This window comes from Echiichthys vipera (assembly GCF_963691815.1).
Source record: "Echiichthys vipera genome assembly, chromosome: 7".
In the NCBI taxonomy this organism is placed as follows: domain Eukaryota; kingdom Metazoa; phylum Chordata; class Actinopteri; order Perciformes; family Trachinidae; genus Echiichthys; species Echiichthys vipera.
Genome location: NC_139832.1, coordinates 5,055,902 through 5,081,560, shown reverse-complemented (window position 1 = coordinate 5,081,560; position 25,659 = coordinate 5,055,902). Strand labels below are relative to the sequence as shown.

The following is a 25,659-nucleotide window of genomic DNA, read 5'->3' as shown; positions in this document are numbered from 1 at the left end:
AATCTTTAATCTTAACAGGGGGGAAAAAAGACATTTGCATTTGAAGCCATTTCATGGAAAAATTATGTACAAGGAGGACTCGGTCCTCACAAACGTCGACAGCACATTAGTAAAAAACAAAGACACGAGAGTTAAGGATTTGAAGCACTTCTGAACCTTAAAAACATGGTGTTCTGATATCCAAACTATCGAGATAAATATATTTATAATATTTATATTATATTTACAGAATACCTTAAATATACAACGTCCATCGTGTATTCTATAAACAAATATAAATGACTTAGGCACACTTTTCTGTCTCAGACAATCGTGGGAGTGGTTTTCAAAGGCCGTCCTGTCGCTGTTTGAACTACATTGACCTGAACTTTCACCAAGAAAAATAGGCTGAGTCTTGCTTCGTTACGCCACCCAGAGCGGCTAAACTGCTACTGATCTCGAGACTTGTTGGCCAGCAGTTAGGGGTCATAATGTACACAACCCTTTCTCACAGCAGGACTCAAAGCTGGCTCGATTTGCACTGCCCACAGACACGGGTGCAGTCCCAAGATGACCCCCTGACACCCTAACGTGCTCCCTTGCAGCTCCTCTTTGCAGATTCTTGTTCGAGTAGGCCTTGTGGAGCGTCCACCTTATTGCTTACACACCAATTCTTCCCCTGTAGCATTTACGAGGAGGCGAGAGCAAAGGCCCCGCAGGAGCTAGAGAGGATCTTGGGACGCAGCCAAGCAAATGTGTGAAGGGTTAGACAAAGATGACATTAATTCCCACACCTTTTTTTTGTTTGTTTGTATGTTTGTTTTTGTTTGTTGACAGTCATATAAGGTTCAGAGACAACAAATATAAGAGCAGCTACGATATCTACAGAGAATATACAGTACAAGTGAAATATACATGTATGATACGGCCAACTAAACGCACGCAGAGGGGTGGAGGGGAGGAGCGGCCAGCCGGGCTTGGCCGGGCAGGGCTTACTATAGTCAGTCTATAAGTCCGACTCGGGCATGTCCGGCATGTCGGCCATCAAGTAACCAATACCGTAACGGCCGTTGGGTGCGGTGTCTGCATCAGGGGCCCCGCTGCCGCTCTGCTTGCGGTAGATGCTGTTGCCGGGCATCGGCGAGGGCGCCTCACTGGGCGACTTGCCTTGGATCAGGCTGGTGTCGTCATCCTCCCCCGGCCGGGCGGTCTCTTTGATGATGCGGCCCTTTTTGTAGGAGACGCTGGAAAGGCCGCTAGTGTTCTCGTCGATGATGTTGAAGTAGCGCAGGACAAAGACCAAGGGCACGGGCATGACGGCCATCACCACCAGGGAGATGCACACTGTGATGCCCCACGGAGGGAAGTTCAAGGCCTGCTCTTTGGCCTGGAGGACAGACACGAGAACAAACAAGCAAGTTGGCAACTGGTTTCAAATGTTGAAATGTCATTTTTTTTGGATGAAAATGTAGAGTTTAGGGTACAGAGATATTTTGCTGGTTTGAATCCAGGTCTGTGTCACGGCGATGTGTTCAGAAGAAAGCTGTTTGGCCTTTTCTGTCAAATGACTGCTCTGCTTTTTTATCTGTGATGATTTATTTTCTATAAATGTTTTAATGATTTTAGCAGAATAGCTCTGTAGTTCAGTGCTTGGTTATAAAATATTGCGTTATAAGTCAGAAACAATTGTGCTCACAAGATGATTTTATTAGCTGGTACTGATAAGTCAACAGGAAATTAATTTAAGGAGGGGAAATGCCAAAAATTCACTAGTTTCAGCTCCTCAGGTATGATGATGTGTTGCTTTACTCTCATTTCATATCATTGTAAGGCTGCAACTAATGATGATTGTCATTCCACCCGCAGCACGCCCAATCTCGTCCATCTCGGAAGCTAAGCAGGGTCGAGCCTGGTTAGTACTTGGATGGGAGACTGCCTGGGAATACCAGATGCTGTAAGCGCATGGGGCGACTGTGGCTCAGTGGAAGAGTGGATTGTTCGGTTCGATCCCCACCTCCCCCCAAATGTCGAAGAGTCCTTGGGCAAGACACTGAACCCTGAATTGCTCCCGTGCTGCGCATGGGTGTGTAAATGTGGTGTGACTAGTTAAATTAGATCGTATGTAGATGTCCACTGCCATCAGTGTGAATGTCTGTGTGAATGGGTGACAAGAAGTGTGTAAGCGCCTTGAGTAGTCAGAAGATTAGAAAGGCGCTATATAAGTACAAGTCCATCCATTGTTGATTAAATTACTTTCTGTATTTGGTCTATTAAATGGCACGTGTTTACCAAAGCCCAAGATAAAGTCCCTGAACGCATCGTTTTGTCCACAACTCAAATATATTCAGTTTCCTGTCACAGAGGAGGAAATAAACCCAAAGATATTCACATTTAAGAAGCTGGAATCAGGAATTTTGACCTTTTGACTCAAAACCAACGAATCGATTATCAAAATAGTTGGAGTTTCATTTAATAGTTGACAACGTATTGAGTAATCTTTGCCGCTCTCTAGATATATTGAATGTCTTTTGAATTGAAGACTGTTGCTTGGACCGAACATGCATTAAGAGTCTGCACTGGAAGAAAAATAAACGGTCCCTGTTCACTCAGGTAAAGTAAATCCAATCTCCCAGTTCAGCTGCAGGTGAACTTCATTAGCTGCTGTGTTGAGCTGAGGTGTGTAAGTCTCACTGGACATATTAGGACGTACATGCAGGGACACTTTGTCCCGTTTGCTCCACTTACCGAAGCTTTTAAAATGTTTTTTCTTGAATGTCTCTGTGGTAGAGCACACATCCTGTTGATTGTCTGAGGGTAAAAGGACGCCTGAACATGTGAAAACTTTGCATTTTTAGCCCCCGCGTCATTCACTTTGAACCCTTTAATTTGCTTTTTACTTGTTCCAGGTTTGATCCCTCGTCCCAGGAGAGACGAGCCGGAGACCGTTGACTCACCTCTTCCTGTATCCAGGCACTGTAGCTGGGCGGCGTCATGGACAGCTGGATGAAGCTGGCGCACAGGAGGACCAGCAGCAGGATGGGTGTGATGTACTTCCACATGTAGTAGTAGAAACGGTACGGCGTAAAGCCCAGCATGTCCTTCAGGTCTTCAAAGAATCTGAGAGAGTGGCGGGGAACAGAGCGGCGCAGCAGGAGGTGAGATCAGATGTTTGCGGTAAAGAATTCACAATAGTTTCATATGTCTGCCATATAAACCTGATGGCCTTTGCATGATGTTTATATGATGTTTCCTTTTGAAACCATAACATACACATTCAGCGGTTCCAAAAATATCGCTCTGCAGAAGTGGCGGTGTTTGGGTCTTAACCACTTTAAGTCTCGACTGGCGGTAACAGCCACTTCTTACAGGAATTCACAGCATGTAAAAATAAGTAGCCAAAACCTCACGAGAGCAAACTGTAACCTTTAAAGTCTATGCAGGTCAGTACCAGGGGGAAACACTGCTCTTACTTCGTAAAAAATATAGAAATATATGAGTTTTAACCGTTGCCAAAACTGCCAAAAATGCGTAATATAATTGTTTTTTTCATCTCATCTTCAACCCCTTATCAGGGGTCGGGTCGTGGGGGCAGCAGCTTTAGCAGGGGACCCCAAACTTCCCTTTCCCGGGCCACATTAACCAGCTCTAACTGGGGGATCCTGAGGCGTTCCCAGGCCAGTGTGGAGATATCATTTCACAGTGTGAAGTACTAAGCTCAGGTGAATTTCAATCTCAATGGGCAATACAAATTTCCCCCCTCTGTGCCTTTGTGTAAATTTATAACATTTAAAATATTGTATATATTGCTCCAGTTGTTCTTATATTTTATATTTCCCTCTATTTATATTGTTCATATCTTTCTATTTATTGTTTCTTATTGATGCTTCTATGTTTGCTATCCACTTTGCTACTGTAATAAGGAAAAAGGACAGAAATGGCTTCAAATGCAAATGTCTTATTCACTTTTAAGATCTGAGTTATCCATAAACAGTTGAGAGCAACTCCACTTCCTCCCGTTGTACAAAAGTGAAGCCAAAATAGCCAGGGGCACGGGCGCTGCCATGTTGTTATTACGCAATCAGACTCTGTGCGGTAGTTATCGGGCGGTGGAGACGCGCCATCAAAGTCCTGTCCATACACCCGCCGAGTTTTATTTCACAGCTGTCAATCATGAGGTTTCACTCCGTGTTTATAGCACCAAAACAAACATCAGCGTAATTAAAAACGACCTACATCGGCAAAAAACATCTTTGTAAAACATTTACTTGGGGTGTAGTCTACATTTTTCGTTTGACCCATTTCCCATCCGCTATCATGGAGGGGGCGGGATTTATGGCCTGTTCTGCAGCCGGCCAGAGGGCGATGAAGATGCTTTTATGTATTCCTAGTATATAGTTGAGACAGATTGTACTCACTTATCAATCCCGTAGACCCAAGCGACCGCCACGTTCTCCAGTACGACCACTATGAGCAGAGGCAGAGTGGCCGAGTAGTCGTCGAACATGGTCACGTAGTAGTTCCCTGAGCGCTGAACAAACAGGAGACCAATGGAGAAGGCCAACACGCAGCATCCCACTGTAGGAGAAGAGCAGGTCGTCATGCATGCATATAAGTGTCATATGGAAACGCCATTGCTGTACATCAATATAAACACATCTTTATGTCTGGTTACAGTAGGCGCGATGGCATAAACTGAGCGATGTCGGGGCACGTTTAAGTAGAGCAGGACCCATTTAAATCCATTTGTGATGACCCACATCTGTTCACTGTAGCGTGGAGCAGCCACGGAGGCAGCGTTAATCAAACCTGGTATGTTGTTGCTTCTGGTGCAGAGACTCTCTGAACTATTTCTACTTTAGCTGTGGAATCAAGTGGCATTACTAAGCGTTTGAGACTTTGTACTGGCATCATAATTAATATAGCCTTCATTCATTCATCTTCAAGCTTGTCCCTGTCAGGGTTGCGGGGGGGCTGGTGCCAATCCCAGCTGACATCGGGCGTGAGGCGGGGTACACCCTGGACAGGACGCCAGTCTATCACAGGACACATAGCGACAAACAGAGACAGACAACCATTCACACCTACGGGCAATTTTAGAGTCATCAATGAACCGAACACCTGCACGTCTTTGGACTGTGGGAGGAAACCGGAGAACCCGGAGAAAACCCACGCAGACACGGGGAGAACATGCAAACTCCACACAGAAGGGCCAATTATTATTATAGTAACCCTTCCATCTTTAAAGAAGGGGAAGACTCTATGTCCTATTTAAGTTGCTTCTGGGATGAAGCTAAACTAAACTAACGTCAACATTCAACATACAGGAAGTCTGCACTCTCTGCAATCCTGCATCCGCCCAATTTTGCAAGACTTCCTATCATTGCCACCTCCATATATCCTGCACCCACCACGTTTGTTAGGACACAAGGATCGAAATCCTTTTTACAAAATGCCTTCAATGGCAGGCAAGGACACAGAAAGCTTTTTGTTCGACTTCATCCAAGTATAAAAAAGTGGTAAAATGACCCTGGTTTGACAAAATAGAGTGCTTCAGTCACCATTTTCGAAGTCATCTGATCCTTGCATGAGTTAAAGGAAAGGTACTTGGAGGTCTCTCTAACCTGTGAGAAATTCCTTGCGGACTTTGAAAGTGTCTATCAGCGGAGTGAGGATGCCCTCGATGGTGCCGAACATGCTGCCCAGGCCGAGGTTGACCAGCATGAGGAAAAACATCACGGACCAGAAGGGCGAGGCCGGGAAGTGGGTCATGGCCTCTGTGAAGGCAATGAAGGCCAAGCCAGTGCCTTGGACTGCCTGTTAGGGGGGAGAACAGAGGAGGTTAAAAAAAATCAGTGGCTCAAGCTGTTATTTAACTGATGTAGCCTTTTCTTTTTGAGATGGAGACTTTTAGTGATCGACCTTTATTTCAAATTCCCTTGTTTTGTAGGTCAAACCCAACCGCTCATCTGTTTCACGTTAAAAACCCTCTCAGAAGTTCAGCCGACATAATCCCTTCCCTTTCCTGGAAAGCTTTTATTGTGAAACATTAGCCGAAGGTGTTGGAGTTTAATAGCAGCTTAGCATCATAAAATGTAAACAGTGGATAAGCGATAATGACAAGACTTTGTCACTTGAATGTCTGGACAGCTAATACGAAGCAGCAGCTAGTTAGCTTAGTTTACGGGGACTCTTACATAGTGATGGCACCCGGCCAAAATGTAGTCCAGCACAAAGCCCCCCTGTATAACCACAACATGTCGTTTTTACACGTACGAACAACAAATGAGATGTAACATGTTCATTAGTTGGCATTGAGGTGCTTGTATGCAGAGCCAGGTCAGTCTTCTGCTGCCTTGAAGTGTTTACTGTGTTTGCTGACATTGTTGGAAGTTAATAAGAGTTACTGAATGAAGTTTATATATCATTTTAATTGTATAGAGTTTTTCTTCATAATTTTATATCTAAGGAGAATGTTGAAACCGGTGGATTGCTTACTCCAGGTAGGGAATGAGTCCTGACCCCAAGTGAAGGAGTTCAAGTACCTTGGGATCATGTTCACGAGTGAGGGGACGATGGAGCGTGAGTTTGGCCGGAGAATCGGAGCAGCGGGGGCGGAGCTGCAGTCGCTCTACCGCACCGTTGTGACGAAAAGAGAGCTGAGCCGGAAGGCAAAGCTCTCGATCTACCGGTCAATCTTCGTTCCTACCCTCACCTGTGGTCATGGAAGCTGGATCATGACCGAAAGAACGAGGTCGCGGGTACAAGCGGCCGAAATGGGTTTCCTCAGGAGGGGGGCTGGAGTCTCCCTTAGAGAGAGGGGGAGAAGTTCAGCCATCCGTGAGGAACTCAGAGTAGAGCTGCTGCTCCTTTGCGTTGAAAGGAGCCAGTTGAGGTGGTTCAGGATCATCTGGTAAGGATGAACCCTGGGCGCCTCCCTAGGGAGGTGTTCCAGGCACGTCCAGCTGGGAGGAGGCCTCGGGGAAGACCCAGGACCAGGTGGAGAGATTAGATCTCCACACTGGCCTGGGAATGCCTCGGGATCCCCCAGTTAGAGCTGGTTAATGTGGCCCGGGAAAGGGAAGTTTGGGGTCCCCTGCTAAAGCTGCTGCCCCCACGACCCGACCCCGGAAAAGCGAATGAAGATGAGATGAGATGAGACGAGTGTTGAATTTCCTTTTCCTCTGTCGTAAGCCTGCATTATCTTACCCGTTCGCTAGCTCGCTAAATTGTTAGCCTCGCTGGATAAGGAGGTTTGATGCCAAAGCATATTGTGTACATGACTTTCCGTGTCATAACCACAAGCTCACAAGTTCCGTTTAAAGGTAACATAATATTTGTGTTGAGACTTGAGATTTTGCACACCTTATTGAGCTCGGCCTCGATGCTGCAGGAGTCCAGTCCCAGCGTGTCGTACTGGTCCTCCTTCACCTTTCTGATGATCTCGATCATCTGCTGGTAGTCCTCGGCACTGACCTGGCTAACCTGAGTGAGGTTGATGTGGTGGGGGATCAGGCTTTCTTCAATGCCATTCCCCAACAATCCCACAATCTTGTTGACGTTCCTAAAAAAACAAACAGGCAGAAGTTATTGATAGTAAAACAAAAGTTAGCTTGTGCATGTGTCAAGCATTCCACAGTCGCGCAGCACATTTGCAGTTTACAAGAACAGACTTTAACAAATTGGACAATGGAAATTATACATTCTTCTACTTTTAAGTTGCCTAACAGTCTAAAATATCATAGGATCAGATTCTACAAGACCAGTTTTCTTCTCTGCTTCACGTCTAAGGAATAAAAATACAACGGAGCCTCTTAGCCTTTAAAAAAACACCCATTTCATTCACTCATGAACTTCTTGATCAGCTCTTTGACGGTCTGCAGGAAGTGTAGTGTCAATAAATATCTGAATGGGAGAGGAGGCTTGTACTCACAGTGCGACACATTTGCCGTTCATTATGTTGGCTTTGAAGCCCAGCACCGCAAACACCACCAGGGTGGCCAGCACTGAGGTGAAGAAATTGATAAACGACACCAAGACGGCGTCGAAGTGGCAGTTGTTGTCCCGCTTGTTGTAGCTGGAGAAGGCGATGACGCCGCCGAAGCCGAGGCCCAGGGCGAAGAAGACCTGTGTGGCCGCCTCTCGCCACACCTTGGCCTCCAACATGATCTCCAACTGAAAACGCAACACGGGCACAGTCGGCTTAGTTTGGTAACACATTTGTATTTGAGGCTCGTATGATGACGCGTACGCCAGTTTCCAATTACTGATGGACCGTGAGATGTGGCTGCAAGTGCAGAAAAACCAAGTAAGTGGACCTTTAATTGATCCTTAATTGAATACTTTAAGCTCTGAGACTCTTGCTTGGACAAAAACGTATTCACTTAATAATTATTAATGCTATTTTCTGAAATTTAACAATTTAAATTGACGACAACCAAACAAACAATTTTAAATAAATTAAATTTATGTTCATTTTTGTATCGGGCGATGGCGGCTGGATGTTTTGGGCGGCAGTAGTACAGTCCATAGGTGACTTGGCTGGGAACCGTAGGGTAGCCGGTTTGAGTCCCTGTGTGGACCATGTATGGAGCGTTATTGTATGTAAGTTGTATTTGAGCTAGCCAGGGGTGGATTAGCGTATGTCTTATCATATTCTTTACCATGTTCTTCATGTATTTTAATATGCTTTATGCCCAAGACTGTGTGTGTTTTGTTCGTCACTTGGCTGCAAGGAATAATAAAGGTTAGTTTGTTAAGTATACGTCGACTAGATTGCTTTAAAGAGATATATCCATCATCAAAATGTAAATAACCATATTTACATTTCTTTCTGTTTGTATTGTTGCAGACTCTCGATGCACCATCTTGCCAAACGACAGCTGACATCTTGACATTTTCCACGCTGCAGTTTTCTCTTACAAAGAGCTCAAACTGTTCCGAGCACAGAGCAGAACGCACGCACTGCGGGACTTTGATGTCCGCAGGTACACGGAAGATGGCAGAACGCGTTGTTTTGAAGTCAGCCGAGGACACTGAGCAGACACGGCGCAGACAGACTCTGCTGTGAACCAGCGTCTGTGGCTGGTTGGTTACAGAAAAAAGCCTCGGTTACTCCTGTTTCCATGGCGACTTGATCCGACAGCCTGAGGTGCCATTGGCCCGTTGCTGCAGAGGAGTCGGCCTATTACCGTCCAGATTTCATTTTTTTTTCTGTTCAGACACCTTTTTTTTTTTAAACAGTGAGTGGATTGAGTTCAACCGTGGCAAAGCTTTGATGCATAATCCTGATCAGTGGGGATATTAAGTACCAGAAATAACAGTAGTAATTATTCATTAAGTAAAGCTGAGACGATTGATCCATTGTTACTCCACTATTGTGTCACCAATAGTTATAATTCTAGTTGTTTCTCAACCAGAAATGTCAAACTCCTGATCAGATATTTATCCTGCAACTGGGAAATTGAATTATTTCCCTCTTATTATAATCATGTCATACACACAGGCCCGAAATACACACACATGCATACACAGGACCTATATACATGCAATTAATGGAGAGATGTGAGAGCGAGGGGGCTGCCAGTGACCAGCGCCCCGAGCAGTTGGGGGTTCGGTGCCTTGCTCAACAGCACCTCTGCAGTGCCCAGGAGATGAACTGGCACCTCTCCAGCCACCAGTCCACGCTCCATACAGGGACTTGAACCAGCGACCCTATGGTTCCCAGACAAGTCACCTATGGACTGAGCTACTGCCGCCCCGATCAGATGTTTGATCTGATCCTTTTTCGGTCGTGTCATATATGATCGTAAACTTTATATCTTTAAGTTTTGGACTGTTGATCGGACAAAACAAGATATCTGAAGGCACCTTGGGCTCTGGCGAAATCCAGTTGACATTTTTCATTCTTCTCTGACATTTCATAGACAAAAGAACTGTCTGATTAACTGATAATGAAAATTAGCTGGAGCTGTGCAGTCGAGATATATCCCTCCTATGGTTAAAATGTCTCCTGACTCAAACGGCACCCCTTTGCACTGAATTTGTACTTAAATCGTCCAAAAAAACAACAACTGTGTGGAAACATGCTTTACCTTGGGGGTGAACATGTGTCGAATCCCGTCCACGGAGCCCTTCAGGAGCAGAGCCCGAACCAGGAAGCAGATTAACACGACGTACGGGAACAGGGAGCTGAAGTACATCACCTGCGAGCAAACACAAACCTCCTGTTAAACGGCATCAAACGTCTGCAGTCAGTCGTGAAGCCGTCAGGAGCGACAGATGCACAACTGAAACAGTAAATCGGGGGGAATCTTTTAGCAATAAGGACAAAATGTTCGATGATCACATGCTGCTAAAATACCGAGCTGCATTTCATTTCAGTTTCTGTTAATGCATAAAAGAAAACTAATTCGGAGATGAGTCAGATTATGTTTTACCCAGTCTGGCACTGACTTAATTAGACCGCTTTTGATCTGCATTATGTCTTGTTCAGTGCCCAGGGTGGCATTCAAAAATCTGGGCTCTGAGACGATGATTGCTGTTCAGTTCCTGTCTAAAAAACAAACACTTGTCAGACGTGAGAATGTGTGTGTGTGTGTGTGTGTGTGTAGAAATGTATATTGGTCTTACTGCCTGACTATGCAGTGTCGTTCGTGGTAATTTGCATATTAAACTATGCAGAAAAGAGCCGTTCTGTCTACTGCTGACGGCATTTCATTACTGCTGAGAGTAAGGTTTTGTTCTTTTCTGTTGTTGCTTATTTAAATGTGTTTACATATGTGACACTGATGATACAAATCTTTAAGGAGGGATGACTTAAAGTACAGAGAAAGTTGTAACGCCAGCAGGTTCCCAGGCTACAACCGGCACCCGCTGAGCCTGTACTGGACCCTATCGTCCAATTATCGTGCTAATAAGACAGTAGTCTTTCTTTCCTTCTTCTCTGTTTAGACTAGGGGGTACTTAAAGACTGAGAGGCCTGACTCAGCCGCTACTCTGAGACACGTGGGTTTACAGGACTGGCAGTGGGGTGTGGTGGGTGCAGGGACTAGGAGATGCTTTAGGGCTGAGTCATAAGTTTGAAGTGATTCGGAGACATTGCGTCTCTTACACGGTGGTCCATGTGTAGCTCTGAAGGGGACTGTAATGTCTCGTCTTAAAGGGAGAGGGATTAATTCGGTTATTTGAAAGTTCATTCGAGGACTGTGAAGTTAAATGGTTTTTCTCTAACACCCTAGATTTTCTCTCTGAACTGGTTTCTAATCTGTGATTTTCCTACACATGACGTATTTGGTAATACTCTTTGTTTCCTGTTAGTGTACAGTTTTGAAACCTAAACTGATTCTTACAAGAAAATGAAATCAAACAAAGTTGTTCTTCCTTTTGATTATCAAAGACCTCTTTTAAAGCTTGGTTTCTTGCATTAATAAAGTGCTTTTTAAGTCTTCTGACCACTCAAAGTGCGTTAAACTACATCTCCATTGTCACATTCACACACAAAATCATGCATCATACATGTAATCACGCAGATGCACATTCATACACCCATGGCACAGCCTTTAGGAGCAGTATCTTGCCCAGGGACACGTCGACATGCAGAAATGCTTTTGAACTGGACCTCATATGTAACTTAGAGCTGAAATATATCCCTAAATATTAATATAGTAATACACTTCTTTGCTTAGTTCTTTACTCTTCTCAGCTGCGTCTCTTCTCGGCCCTTCACTGATTAAAACCTCCCAGCTTCGTGCTCTTGTTTTAAAACACAACCGTGGCCTTGGTCAGCAGCACAAAGGCCGCTATGTTGTGTGATAAGCAGGTATCTGCTCCTCTGGAACCTCGGCCTCAGGTTCTATCAAAAAAGAGACTTTTATTATTAAAGATAATGTGTCATGGCAGATAGGATGTGCTCCTGGCGAAGGTCACGTTCTGAGAACTGCAGCGTTATCTGAATAAACGGATACTAAAAGATAGCTTTTCCCATGATGACGGACAGAAGTGCTATTGTTGCGATACTTCATACACAACGTGTCGCTAATCTATACAATATTTTACATCTAAAAGAGATTACATTATTTATTGTTTACTGCCGCGTTCAGCAACTTTCAAATCCTTTTTAAACTTCCCCACTATTTTACCAAATCTACGCCAAGCCTCCTCTTTCCCTCATCGTAAGCCAATAATGCCCGCACACCCAACCCCCTTTTTTTGGCCATGCTCTTGACAATCAAGCCAAGCCAAAAGAGCGCGTGTAACCATGGCAACCAGAGCGGTCTGATCCCTTTCACGCCCACCCACACACACAAATGAGAGAAATGCAGAACGCAGTAGGGATATTCCTTGGAAAAGGCTTTTGTGAACATGGGCGAAGAGAGGGCATTAATATTCTTTTGTACCACACAGCAGTGATTAAACTTCAAAGACACTTGGAGCCGGCCCCTCGGAGGGAAAGTTCACGGCCATTCCTTCCCTGGCGAACTCAAAAGGCCATCCACACACACCAGGTAGTCGAAAAACGACCATCTGTCTCTAACTGTACAATTAATCAGAGGCCTGGGTGTTTCAAAAGTAGTGGTTCCCTTTATTTTTGATGATGGCAGTGGAAGGACTTGAACATCATTTAAGCTAATACAGCCCCTCCGATAGAGCGGCAGTTGTGATAGTGACTGTGACAATGATCGTGGTTATCAGTGACATTTCTTGCAAGGCAGCAGGAAGTAGCAGCAGACAAGGGAAATGAGACTGTCTAGTACCGACAAACCATCGTGGCACAGGTCAAGATTAAATCACCTTTCTTGTTTTGTCTCTGGCTGTTGTGGTGAATGTGACGCAAAAGGACGAGGGCTCAGTGGAGCCGAGCAAACAGCCGACAGCTGTTGGGATAAGACCTGAGTTAAGGACAATGTCTGGATCAAAGTCTGGGAAAACTCATTTAGCAGGTGACAGCCATGTTTCCCCACACCATTACAAAAAATAGAGTTACGGTCTAATGTCTTACTTTCTGCAAAGCTGAAATACTTTTCAACTACTTTTTTGGCTAAATGTTTAATATCTTGAAGACCAAATCCTTAAAACTGCACATTTCGGCCAGTAGGGGACAAGAAATCATCGAAACAACCTGGCAGATACACAGACTTAGACTTAGACTTAGACTTCTCTAAGTCTAAGCCACATTTAACTGATTAAAAAAGCTGTTCTGGCTAATGTTGGGACTGCCCGTTGGTCCGGAGGCCCATTATTCCAAAACCCAAATAGTTTGAAAATGCCCAAAATTGTAGAAATAATGGGACGTCGGACTAATGGCATGGCACTGCTTACATTAGCAAATGCGCAGAGCAGTATTAACATCCCACTGGAGTCATTTTGGTGGTTATTTATTCTCTTTTCAGCTTTGGGTTGGTCTCCACCGACTGAGAAATATTTAGCTGCTAGTTGCTCCAAGTTCTTCACCAGCTAGTTGCTAACTCCATGTCTCTACTGTCTGGTGTTGGGCAGGTTGCATACAGCAGGTTGTAAGAGCCATTGCATTGGAAATAGTTGCATACAGCAGTGGATGAAAGCAGCTGAGTCTAAACTGTGCAGTAAATGTGCTGTAAAACCAAAATAATGAGCTAAAGGAGGCTTAAAAGCCCAGTAGAGTTGCAGTGCAGGGTGTTAATTCTCCATGATTTTGGCACGATTACAAAGACCCGTGTCATTGAGTTGAGTTGATCCAACTTCTGTAAGACCTTACTCTACTGCAGACAAATATACTGTATTCATTTTGACCCCACACTTTGTTTTAACCCAGACCCGACATAAGATGTGGGGATAAGACCAAAATCAACTGACTTCCCCATCAAAGCTCATTCTAGGAAGATTAAAAAGTGTGACCATTTCTCCAATTAGCGCGAGCTTGACTGTAGCCTTGGAAGTGCACCAGCTAATGCTTGTCATATGATATGAGAAAGTGTGGAAAGACAAAGATCACCTGTATAAAGAGAGGAGCAGCGGGGTGAGTTTGCAAGCAAACGCCAACCTTTAGCCGGTGGGCTAATCCTTCCGGATGCTAGTCACGCCACTGTCAGCTTGGCTTCACTAAGCTAAAGTATGCTAAGCCAGAAATCCCACACAAGATCACATGAGTGCTCAGGGTCATATCTGAGACTGTATCATTAGAAACATTTGTCAAGTCACATTACAGTGTCTTTACACCAGGTGTCAATACAGCGAGTCTTTACCTCACAGCTCATTTTGTGAGAAGACTTTCCAAAACACTTGGTGTGACTGTTGCACAGTTTCCAGGGTACAATAGTTAGATTTGAGAGGTTATACCGGCCACGCTGTCTGGATTCTATAACTATGTTCCTGCAATAGAGGAAGCTGCATTTTCAGGACTGCAGTCATATGAGCACATTTCTACCCTTACGTTAGCTGCTAGCTAGCTATAATTGGGGTCATCCCTATGTTCCCCGGGTCCTATGTTCCCCGGTCGCATAAGCCTATGTCTCTGCTGATTTAATTCAGCATTTTGTTAGGGTTAGGTGTTACGGTTAGGGTCAGGGTTAGGGGGTAGTGTTAGGGTCTACATAGGCGTATTTGCTGGGGAATTCGGCGCTGATTGTGGCAAAAATAACAGACCGGAACATAGGACCCTTTCTGTGACATGCGGGGAACAGCGGATCCTTTTCTTAAAAAACGGTCCACTGTTCCCCGGTCATACACAAAGCAGGGACATTGACGCTTTTTTTCTTATAAAGGGTCCTATGTTCCCTGGTCATATACAAAGCGGGAAACATTGGACCCGGGGAACATAGTTATACTCCCCTATAACTGGTTAGGATAAGGTTAAAAGACCGGTTACAGTGTTACGGTAACATCCACCTGAAAAATGAAGATTTTAGGAATGCAGTCCTAACAGTGCATCTTCTTCCACTGTGGGGATCTGCATGCATTAAAACATCTTCCCTACAAAACAAACAGTGCTTACAGAGAACCAAATCCTCCTTACCTTCCCCGAAGACTGGATCCCCTTGATCATGGCGAGGCAAACTATAGACCAAGCAGCCAACAGGCACAGGGTCATCTTCCAGTTGAGTCCTCCACCCTCAGAGATGCTGTCAGAGATGTTCAGGGCCTCCCGGTACCAGTAGTAGGTGGTGGCCGAGCTCTTCTCACACTCCGGCACCACATCTATGGACAAAAGGGTAGAAGTTACAGTCTGTATGTCGTGTACCTAACTTTAGTGCCTGCAGCTTACAGAGCAAGCACTATTAAAGTCTTCCTATTACAGTGAAAAGTTGACCACTGATTTGGTCATTGTATCTGGTCCTAATACATCTGATGGTGTCTTACATGTACTGGTCTTGTTCTTGACAAGTGGACACTCATGCCATGGCAGAGGTTGCTGGAAGGACTGAGAGAAATAGAAGAGACTCCAGCTGATGATAACATTGTAGTAGAGAGCCACGAAGAAGCACACCTGCAGGTAAGAGTGAGAAGAGTGGACTTAACACACACGCAACATAAAACAGTAAATGTATGTTTTTATATAGAAGTGTCGAAATCATTCATGGGTACAAAAAATGCTCCTTGCATGGACAATCCCTCTCAGACCCTCCACAAGACACTGGACAAGCTGAAGAGCAGCTTCAGCAACAGACTGATCTAAGCCCGCTGTTTTAAGGAACGTTACAGGAAATCGTTCCTACCCACTGCAATAAGACTTTTCAATTCATTAACCTCCGTCAGAGCCTCGATCACCCACCTGGACTAAATCACATCTGTAGATTCTTGCACATTCTCTGTCCACATATTCATAGTATAGCATTTTTTATCAGTATGTATAACCATATCATATAGGTATTATATCATATTTGCATGCGTATATACGCACATACATTAGTATTTCAGTTTACCATCATCTTGCCACTGCACCTTACTATTTATTTATTTATTTATCTTACTTTATCTCGTGCTTATGTCTAAATGCCCATGTTCCCTTCTGTGTTTCTACTTATTTCTTATACAAAGATATTTTTATTTTATCTTATTTTTATTCTATTGTATTGTATCATATTCAGTTCTACCAGATTGCTGCAACAAAATAACTTCCCTTCGCGGATATATAAAGTAATTATCTATCTATCCATCTATCCATCTATCTAAATACTAGTCTTTTTAGACTAATTACTGCTTTTTTCACGAAGAATAATTGTATTTATGCATCTACTGTTAAATATTACATTGTTTTTAGTCTCAAATGTTCTGAAAACATTATGAAATGAGACCTTTTTTTATTTTACAGTGTTACTTATATTTCATTAATCACAATGTACAGCATGACTATTTACTATTCCTGTTGCAACAATGCTCTTGTCAAATCTTCGTACTTCTGCTTTAACTTTTGATTTCCCTGTACGACTCACCACGCAGCTGGCGAAGCCGATGCCGCCCAGCCGAGGGCTGATGTAGTTCCAAACCCCGATGCTGCCCCTGCGGATTCTCTGTCCCACGGCGAGCTCCAGGAAGAACAGCGGGATGCCGATCAATATCAGCAGGATGAGATAGGGCACCAGGTACGCTCCTGCCAGTCACAACAACACAGAGAGCACAGGTTGAATGAAGTACATGCAAGGAAGGGAAACTGTGTCAGATATCAGTGAAGTGACACTGTTTCATTTCCTGAAACACTCACACACACACACACAGACACACAGACACGCACGCACACACACAAGCACGCACACACTCTCACACCTCTGTGTCTGTCACATTTTGACTCGTACACACAAACACATCTCAACTTTAACTACAGTACTACACACTTCCACCTAATGTCGCCTGATTATCATTATCTCCCTCACACACACACAAGCATTTACACACACACTGACATTTCTATACACACATCTGCTGAGCTGCATCAGTGTGTCTCCAGCTAATACATCCCCCGTGGTGTGTGGTGCAACCAAATTATTCTGGAAACCAGGAAATACACTCAAGTCTAAAATTACCTAAATTACAGTGGGATTACTTTGAGGCACATTTCAAAGACGGCATTCCTCTCTGGAGGGAAGGTTTCAGGGCGAATGACTAACATTAAGGACGGGCTGTAATAACGTGGTGCCATACAAATACAGGGGGCACATCTCTTGTGACAGTCAAGAGTACTTGTGAGCCGTAGGACTGCCTGGAAGAGACAAGAGAAGCTAAAAGTCTTTGTGTGGAAGAAATGCCTGCTGGTTAGATATGTTCAGTGGCACCGGATTTTAAAAGAATGTGCCTTTTGTGTTCTTTATATTTTAAACGGCAAAGCAGGGTATTCATGATGCAGCGAGGAGGCACGTGAAGTTCATCTGTGTGTGTGCTGAAGGCTTCGGGACTCGGACACCAAGTAAATCTGTTAGAAACTATTGCATCATTTCATCAAAACTGCGTAGCCCCTGATGGAAACACCAGCCACTCTCTGTCGTACCTACAGTGATCGTCTGAAAATACCCTTCTGTGACCTTTTCCCCCCTCTCACAAGCTAAACCACAACATCAGATGTTACCATCAGCATGCGCCACGTGCTGTGAGTCACTGATGACACAGTCAAAACATCCGTCATTGGTGTATTATGTTTAAGATTAGTTAAATCCCTGTTTTAACAGCGTTTATTGTTTCAACTGGCCGGATGTTCATTCACATCCTTTCCTGAGTCCTGCTGTCCCTCCCAGGTTTGCCTTGGAAAGGAGTGGTTACAGACCGGGAAGTAAATGTGTGTGTGTGTGTGTGTGTGTTGTTTTAAGCATGTGCGCGTTTGTGTGTGTACAGTATAGTTGGTTTCTAATATTAAAATGTCTAATTCTGGTTCACTGAGTACACAGTTCGTTCCGGGAAGAGGCTTTAAACATCAATCAGCATTAAAACCCCCTCTGGTTTCCATTGTCTTTAAAAAAAAAACCTTGACAGTCTCCCTGGACGCTCAAACACTCTGACGGCACTTTACAGAAACAGCCCGATGAGAGTGCATTTCATCTTTCTTTCTTTCATTCTTAAAATAGTTGCCCAGTCCTCTTCACACTGATGGATCACTAAGAGTAAATAGCCGGTTCATCCTGTTGAGGCATTGCCCAGACGAGTGACATTTCTGTGTTGGCAGTGCCACATGTCAGGGACAAGAGGCGTGGAGGACTTTCATACCTGTACCACGAGCGATGAGGAATGACTCACCGCATCGACACAACCTCAAACATCGCTTAAGTTCATTTCACGCTCGAGTAGAAAGAGAAATGAACGGAGACACAAAGCACAGGTTGACTCCCAGATGTCTCATCCAGCTGCACTATCTGAGTTGCTGAAAAATGTTTGCGACAGCGGTTTTCGGCTTCAACGTGTTGACATTCCAGATGCACGCTCAGGTGCACGAGGCATTCGGTTATAATGGGTACGCTGCCACGGGTGTGAACAAACTCTTTAAATGGCAGGGGTGTAAAATGAAAGGAAGGACTTTTCTTCAGTTGGGAGTTTATTGTTGTCCTGAGGTAACACCGGAGAAAAATGTGACATAACCAGAGGGACATTGAGTCGACAAATAGGGGCACATGATATCCTGATTAGGACTACATATAATTTGAAATGTCCTAACACTGAAATGTACAACAAAGCTTGGGATGCTAGCTACTACTAGCTTTGAATAGTGGTCCTGCATGACGCTTCCTGCTACTTCTATAACTATTAGTCATATATGCTCTCACTAGTCTTATAAATTATAACATTTGTAGCCATAAAAACACCATCAGTGGTATGTCTTGCTGTATCATAGCTGCTATTGTAGCTACTCATCGTTGATCATGTTTGCCATAATTATTATCATTGTTATATTCTTCTACCTTAGCTGTGCTTGTTTCTACTATTCTGTCGTATTAACAGCCATAACATATAAGTCATATTCACATTACTATAGATATTATTATAGTTACTGTAATTCTTTGGCTGCTTGCATCTCTGGAAGTGTGTCTGTCTCTCTCTATTTGTGTCTGTCTTTGTCTCTCTCTGTCCATCTGTCCGTCTTTTCTCTCTTTCTCTCTCCTTTTCTTCCTCCCCAACCGGTGCAGACAGATGTGCGTCCTCCACAGAGCTGGGTCTGTCCGACGTTCCTGTCTGTTATAGTGAAGGTTTTCGTTGCCACCGTACTCTACGGGGGAATTGTTGGGTCTATGTAAATCATAAATAAGTCATAGAGTGTGGTCTATACCTACTCTGTAAAGTGTCCTGAGATAACTTTTGTTATGATTTGACACTATAAATAAAATTGAATAGATATAAATACAACTTTTTTAGTCCTGACACTTAATTGATTACTTGAAGATACTCAGCAGCTGATTTTAAATGTGAAGGTAGTGTTTTTTTCAGTCTTTTCAGGAGGAACGGTATGAATATGATGCCACTTTGGGCTTTTGGGAGATTTAAGTTGTTCGATTTTCACTTGGAGAAAGTTATCGACAGATGAATCGATAATGAGAGCAGTTGTTGGTTCCAACGCTGTACTCGCCATGCAGCCATAAAAGGAAACGTACTGTATAGTGAGCAGATGAAAGGTGATGACGTACGAACACGTATCAGATCTCTCACACACAGATCTGCCATTTGAATCTAATTACAGTAGAACACAGCGGGGTGACCAGAGCTGTTTAAAACAGGCCTGAAAACATGACACACACACACAGACACACACACACACACACACGCGCACACACACACACACACACACACGCGCACACACACACACACACACACGCACACACACACATCCTGTCCACTGTTAAGCTTTAAAACAGACACAAGTCAAGTTCAAATATGTAAAACTTCTGGTTATTGCAAGAATTTTGTGAAATGTCGACACAACATGATCGTATCATCACGAAACACCAATGAAAGTCAATAAACGATGATATCATTATGGTGCAGCACTACTGCGTATCACATACGCGTCCATGTTCGTAGACTTGTGATTATACTTTGATCGTAAAAGTAAAAGTCAAGAGAAAACACATTAGAAAGATATGTTTTAAACAACTTATTGCGCGCCTGGCTGCTCATAGAGTTGGGGAATCCCTTTCTTCACTGAGGTTTCTTCCATTGTTTCCTTGTTGATGGTGTTCACGGGACTTTTCCTCGTCGTTTTAGAGAGTTTACATTGTTAAAGGAACCATTACTGTTGTGTTTCGGTAAAGCCCACAGACACACTGTAAATGCTACCACTGTGTTTCTGTTTGTGTGTTATTTGTTCTGCCTCCATGTATGTGAAGTGTCCGTGGGACCCTTCAAAGTCGCTATAAGTTATTGTTATTATTATTTTTATGACAAGCTGTGCAAATAAACAGGATTTAGATTGAGATTATATCCTGTCTGGAAAACCTGTCGGAGACGGTTTGATTTAATCAGCTTTCTTGAGGCAGTCAATGGCTTTACGTAATCTCAAGGTGGGAAGTGCATCACCTTATTACCCAACAGGGACACGTACACATGTACACATTAGAGTATTAAACGTATTAACAGAGTCCACGGAGGAACACAACAACAACACGAGTCAAGTGGCTCGTTTCAGGCCATTGTGGGAAATGTGGTTTTGATCGCAGAAGGGTTCAGTGTTATAAGACTATTATAATCATAAAGTGCTCACAGAATAATTCTCTGCGAGTTATATATACAGTATATATATATATATATACACACACACACACACACACACACACACACACACGCACACGCACACGCACACGCACACACGTGGTTTGGCACATGTTGCAGACTGCACATCGACAGAGACACAGATGACCCTCATGTCGACCCTGAAGGTCACCGAGCAGCATGGTTTTCACAATCGAGAATATAAAAAGGACTCCATCTTTCTTTCTCTCTCACAGACACACGCACACGCACACGCACACGCGCACACACACACACACACACACACACACACACACACACACACACACACACACACACACACACACACACACACACACACACACACACACACACACACACACACACACACACACACACACACACACACACACACACACACACACACACACACACACACACACACACACACACACAGAGACAAACACACAAACACACACACACACACACACACACAAACACACATTGCATAGGCGCATGTTGATTCTACATTTGCATCTCAGGACTAATCAGGAGTTTTTTGCATCAAATATTTGTAACCTGGTGATTTTCACATTTTAAAACAGCATCATAATAAAAGCTAATAAAATAGTTTTCTGGAACTGGGACCAACAGACAAGTGTGACTGTACTTCTGGTATCTGAGGGTATAGAAATCCATTTCCAGGAACATTTGTGTAATTAAAAAAAAGCAAAAAAAATCGTCTCTATTCCTCGACATGGCCATAGAAGTGAATCACATCCATTATTCATATTGTCCTCTGTAAAAGCATACACAACACAGACGTGCCCAGGCTTAGATCCCTAATACTCTCAGAATAGCAGTACTTTATCGTCTTCTTCTTCTTAAAGAGTTTCAGCCCTGCTCCCACGCATGAGGCACTCTTTTTCGGATGCTGTTTTGATCTACATTTGCACCCGGCTCTAGTGTCCTGTTGTGCTTCGTTTGACAGCTGACCGTCTGTATGTCTGCATGTGAATTGTTCTTCAGGTTCACTCAAATGTTGCTGATTTAGTAACTGAAGTCTCATTTCGAAGCTGGTTTATTAAAACTAATGCATGAGTTTGAGACAAATCTCATAATTACTCAAACTGTTAGTTTTAAATGTTCACATCAGAGTTTATAAATAAACCGCCTGGTGCAACTTTGACCCGCTCTTCTCTCTGACCTACTCTGTGTGTGTACTCTGTTGTACGAGACATTGCTACCAACATTTTGAGTGTGCTCACTTTCAGTTCTCTGTTGACTTATTTACAAACCGTCTCGTCGTCTTAACGCGTGTGTTTCTTGCACCGCTGGGATTTGTTGTAGCAATGTTTCCACATTACAGCAACTATTTTGGTGAGTAAATTGTTATAACTGATACAAATGCAAAACTATGAACATAAGACCTATGTGGTAAAAACCAGAACGGTCCTTTAAATAGTCGGTGTATTACCTACAGTAGTCTGCACGCCCCAAGTTTGGAGAAGCATGCAGAAGGGTCGTTACAGAAGCTAAGAAATGTACTGTTGTGGATGGGAGCAGCCGATAAACATGGTTTAGCCACCTCAAATAATAAATATATGTTTAATTGTACGGCTGTGAATGCTCTCACTTGTCCAGGTCATCGTGATCCGCAAAGCAATTTCAGTCAAAAGCAACTGGACTCGGTTATTTGTTTAGGAAATACAAATAACCAAATAACCAAGTCCAGTTGCTTTTGACTGAATTTGCTTTGGGGTTTAATTGCACAGTACATTTGGAAAAGTTTCATTGCTTTACCTTGTCATCTGACAGCAATGTTTAAGTCTACAAACGGGGAAGACTTTCTATACTCTCTCCAAAGTCACCTGACTCCATTAACACACATTTTACCTCACAGAACCCGGGAGCTATTTGTTTACTGCTGCCTTGACTGGATTGTTTGTCTTATAGTTTGACTTTTGTGTTTTAAAAGGTTAAGAATTTAAATAACAAACAAACTAACCATCGAAGTCAGCGGTAGACCAGCAAACTCCTGTGTTCTGTGAGGTAAAATGAGTCTGGAGGCTTTGACGAGAGTATAGAAAGGCTTCTGTTCTCCTGGCGTAAACTTAAACAGGGCTGACTGACGGCAAGATAAAGTGGTGAAACTATTCTAGAGGTGGCTGAAATACATTTAGCGGCTGCCCCCATCCACAGCAGTTTATTTCTTAGCTTCTGTACTGGTCCCTCTGTCTGCTGCTTAAAACTGGGGGCGTGCAGACTGTCATCTACTGCAGGTAACACACTGACTGTGGATAAGAACCTCATACAACCACACTTCCAAAAATCCAAACTATCCCTTTAAAGTTAGTAAATAATGTAACCATCATTGTATTGAATACTTATACTATGTTCCTGGTCCTACTGTGTAATGTGCAGCGAGGAGTGCTGATGGTTACTCACCCCCTCCGTTCTTCTGACACAGGTAGGGGAACCTCCAGACGTTGCCCAGGCCTACAGAGAAGCCAACCTGGGCCAGGATGTACTGGAGCTTGCTGTTCCAGGCTGGGCGCTCCTCCTCCTCTCCGTCCGAGCCCCCTTCCTCCACATCGCACTCTTTCCCTTCTCCTTCATGGTTGTTGACGATCAGCGAGGTCTTCTTGAAGGAATCGTCACAGGCGTCCTCGTTGGAAAGCAGGTCTTTGACAGACTCTGTGACATCGTCGTCAAGCTCTCTCTTGACGGCCTTGCTGTTTTTGGGCATTTGATAAAGCAAACAAGGGCGAGGGGTGGAACGTCTTTGTAGCTGGCAGACTGGAAGGGCTGGGCTTGCGTCTGGGGAAAAGTCACTTTTTAAAAAAAAAGAGTTTTGACTGTGAAAAGCTGTGAGCTCGAAGGTTCAAGGGCCCGTGGGGATTGAGTCAGTTCGTGGAGGTTGAGTGATCAGGAAGGAGTTTATTTCGTCATCCTTACCAAATGTCTGTGGTGCACAAAAAGGAAAATATTACAGTTAGTAAACAGCCAATAAAGAGGTCGATTCATTGCTCCGTCACTAAGAACCCACATTTGATGAGTAGCTGCTAAGAATCTACAGTAGTCTTCACTTGAGTTGGAGTTTTGTGTCGTTCCTTTCAGCCTCTACTTCCCCTCCGTAAATTGCTGTCTGACTGGTTTTTACTCAAAATTGACTTTGTGTAACCAAAACCTGCTGAGGGAAAACTGCAAATAAGGCCAAGGATCTCTGTAAACCCTGTTTTAAACTCTAAGAGGGATGAATGAAGACAGCACCTGAGCAACCCAAATAGTCTTGCACTCTGATTCTAAGCTATTTCATTGTTGTTGTTGTGGAGCTGCTGAAACAGAACCAACAGGACTGTTTCTTTATCAGGGAGATGCAGTTATTTCTGTCCTGGAAATCACATGACTGGCTGGGGCAGCAAAATCAATGCATGGGGGTCGTGTTATATTTAAAGCCACTGTTATTAAAACAAACAAAAACAATAGAGCCTGGTTGTGGACGGTGAATGAGACAGTGACAGGTCGGGGTAAGGAGACGATCACGTTTCCATCCTCCTGAATAATTGAAGCTAAGGAGGTTATTTGCATACGGACCCAAACACTCCTGTCCTCCGCGGCTCTCTGGGATCATGGGGAAAGCCCTCACACACGAAATGATATCGACTTCCAAAATACAAACAGGAATGGGAGCAGACACGCGCCTTTTCCATAAGAAAAGGGTGGAGGAAAAAGATTATACGTTTCTATTTGATATGATTTGATTTCATGATGATGATTTTCACTCTAAATAACACTGGGAGAGATGCAAGGGTGTGGAAACGGTGCGCAACATCCCCTCTCTTCTACATGTCAGCACCCTAGGGCGTCTTGCTTTTCAATTTTACGCACTCGTGCACTATATTTCATTAAAACGCATCACCGGCGCGGTCCCGGAGATATATTCCGATGCATCCATGTTGCAGAAACACAACATGCCCCCCCCTCCTCCTCCTCCTCCTCCACCCTCTTTCACCAAGCAGAGGATTAACCGATTACTAGATTTCCTTTACTGCTTCCAGATTAGCCTGGTTTGTAGCCTATGAGGCAAAGGCCGTCGTTTCATAATCCAGTGAACGCAACATAGCAGCCCAAAGGAGCGCTGATGCTGGATAACCTTCACTGCATTATTATTATTATTATTATTATTATTATTATTATTATTATCATTATTACTTCTTTTATGATGGAGGCTGGAATAGGAAGTGGCATCGCAATTATTGCATGGAAACGAGGCTGTCTCTAGGCTGAGGATGAATGAAGGCACAAAGGCATAAAGGCTTTTTGTCTCTGCACATGACTCAGGGCTGATGAGTCAATAAACGGGCCGACGGTAGCCTCCTACAGTGAATGAAAAAGAAAAATGCGGATGGAGAAAGGGATGCAAATACAAATGAATCAGCCCAATAAGTCACACCGGTGCCATGTGGCTCGTTGTTCTCCCCAGGCACAATTTGTTCTCCGAGGAATACGCATAAATTAATGTCCTCCCTCCCGCCCAGTCTTCATGACACCCATGTGAAGTGTTTCATCATTCACTAGCCAGCCACATCCTGCGCACTGGTACCTCGGTCAGCCTCTCACGCACACACGCACTCTCTCCCACACACACACACAGGCACTCACACACACCATGCCATGCCGTGCCTTCATCATCGGTGTAATAAAGCCCGGTGAGGATGCTGCGGCGGGTACTCACCTGTGCGGAATAACAGTCGTCCTTTTCTGAAATGATGCGTTTCAAGGGATGAAATTGTGAGATGACATGCACGGCGCAGGCATTATCACTTGCTTCTATAAACCAGTCCTGCCGGTGTGCTGCCACAGACTCCGATGTCGAGACTCATCTAGCTCTCAGCCAGAAACACGGCGCGCGTAAAGAGGGGCGCTCCGCCTTCCACGCACCTGTCACGGATCACTTTTACGCCCTTTATCCAAAACAAATACCACCGCATACACGTTATAAACCTTCACTATGTGTCACTGCATATTTGTTGTTATAGAATA

At 44.0% G+C, this 25,659-nt stretch overlaps 1 protein-coding gene across 1 annotated transcript; it reads right to left on the bottom strand.

Moving 5' to 3' along the window:
- Nucleotides 1–25: 25 nt before the first annotated feature.
- slc6a15 (solute carrier family 6 member 15) lies at nt 26–25,473 on the bottom strand. Its single transcript, XM_083917227.1, has 12 exons — nt 25,352–25,473; nt 23,062–23,578; nt 16,386–16,543; nt 15,313–15,439; nt 14,969–15,150; nt 10,071–10,181; nt 7,910–8,151; nt 7,342–7,540; nt 5,601–5,793; nt 4,395–4,554; nt 2,934–3,096; nt 26–1,366 (listed from the first exon to the last, which is right to left on the bottom strand). Exons 2-12 carry the CDS (start codon nt 23,360–23,362, stop codon nt 986–988), a joined length of 2,217 nt encoding a protein of 738 aa, XP_083773353.1. The 5' UTR covers nt 23,363–23,578; nt 25,352–25,473; the 3' UTR covers nt 26–985.
- Nucleotides 25,474–25,659: the final 186 nt, after the last annotated feature.

Coding starts and splice junctions, on each gene's coding strand:
- slc6a15 (XM_083917227.1), bottom strand. CDS start 23,362: ATGCCCAAAAACAGCAAGGCCGTCAAGAGAGAGCTTGACGACGATGTC. Junction 7,541..7,909: donor AACGGCAAATGTGTCGCACT/GTGAGTACAAGC, acceptor TTGTTTTTTTAG/GAACGTCAACAAGATTGTGG. Junction 1,367..2,933: donor GTGCCTGGATACAGGAAGAG/GTGAGTCAACGG, acceptor TCTGTCCTCCAG/GCCAAAGAGCAGGCCTTGAA.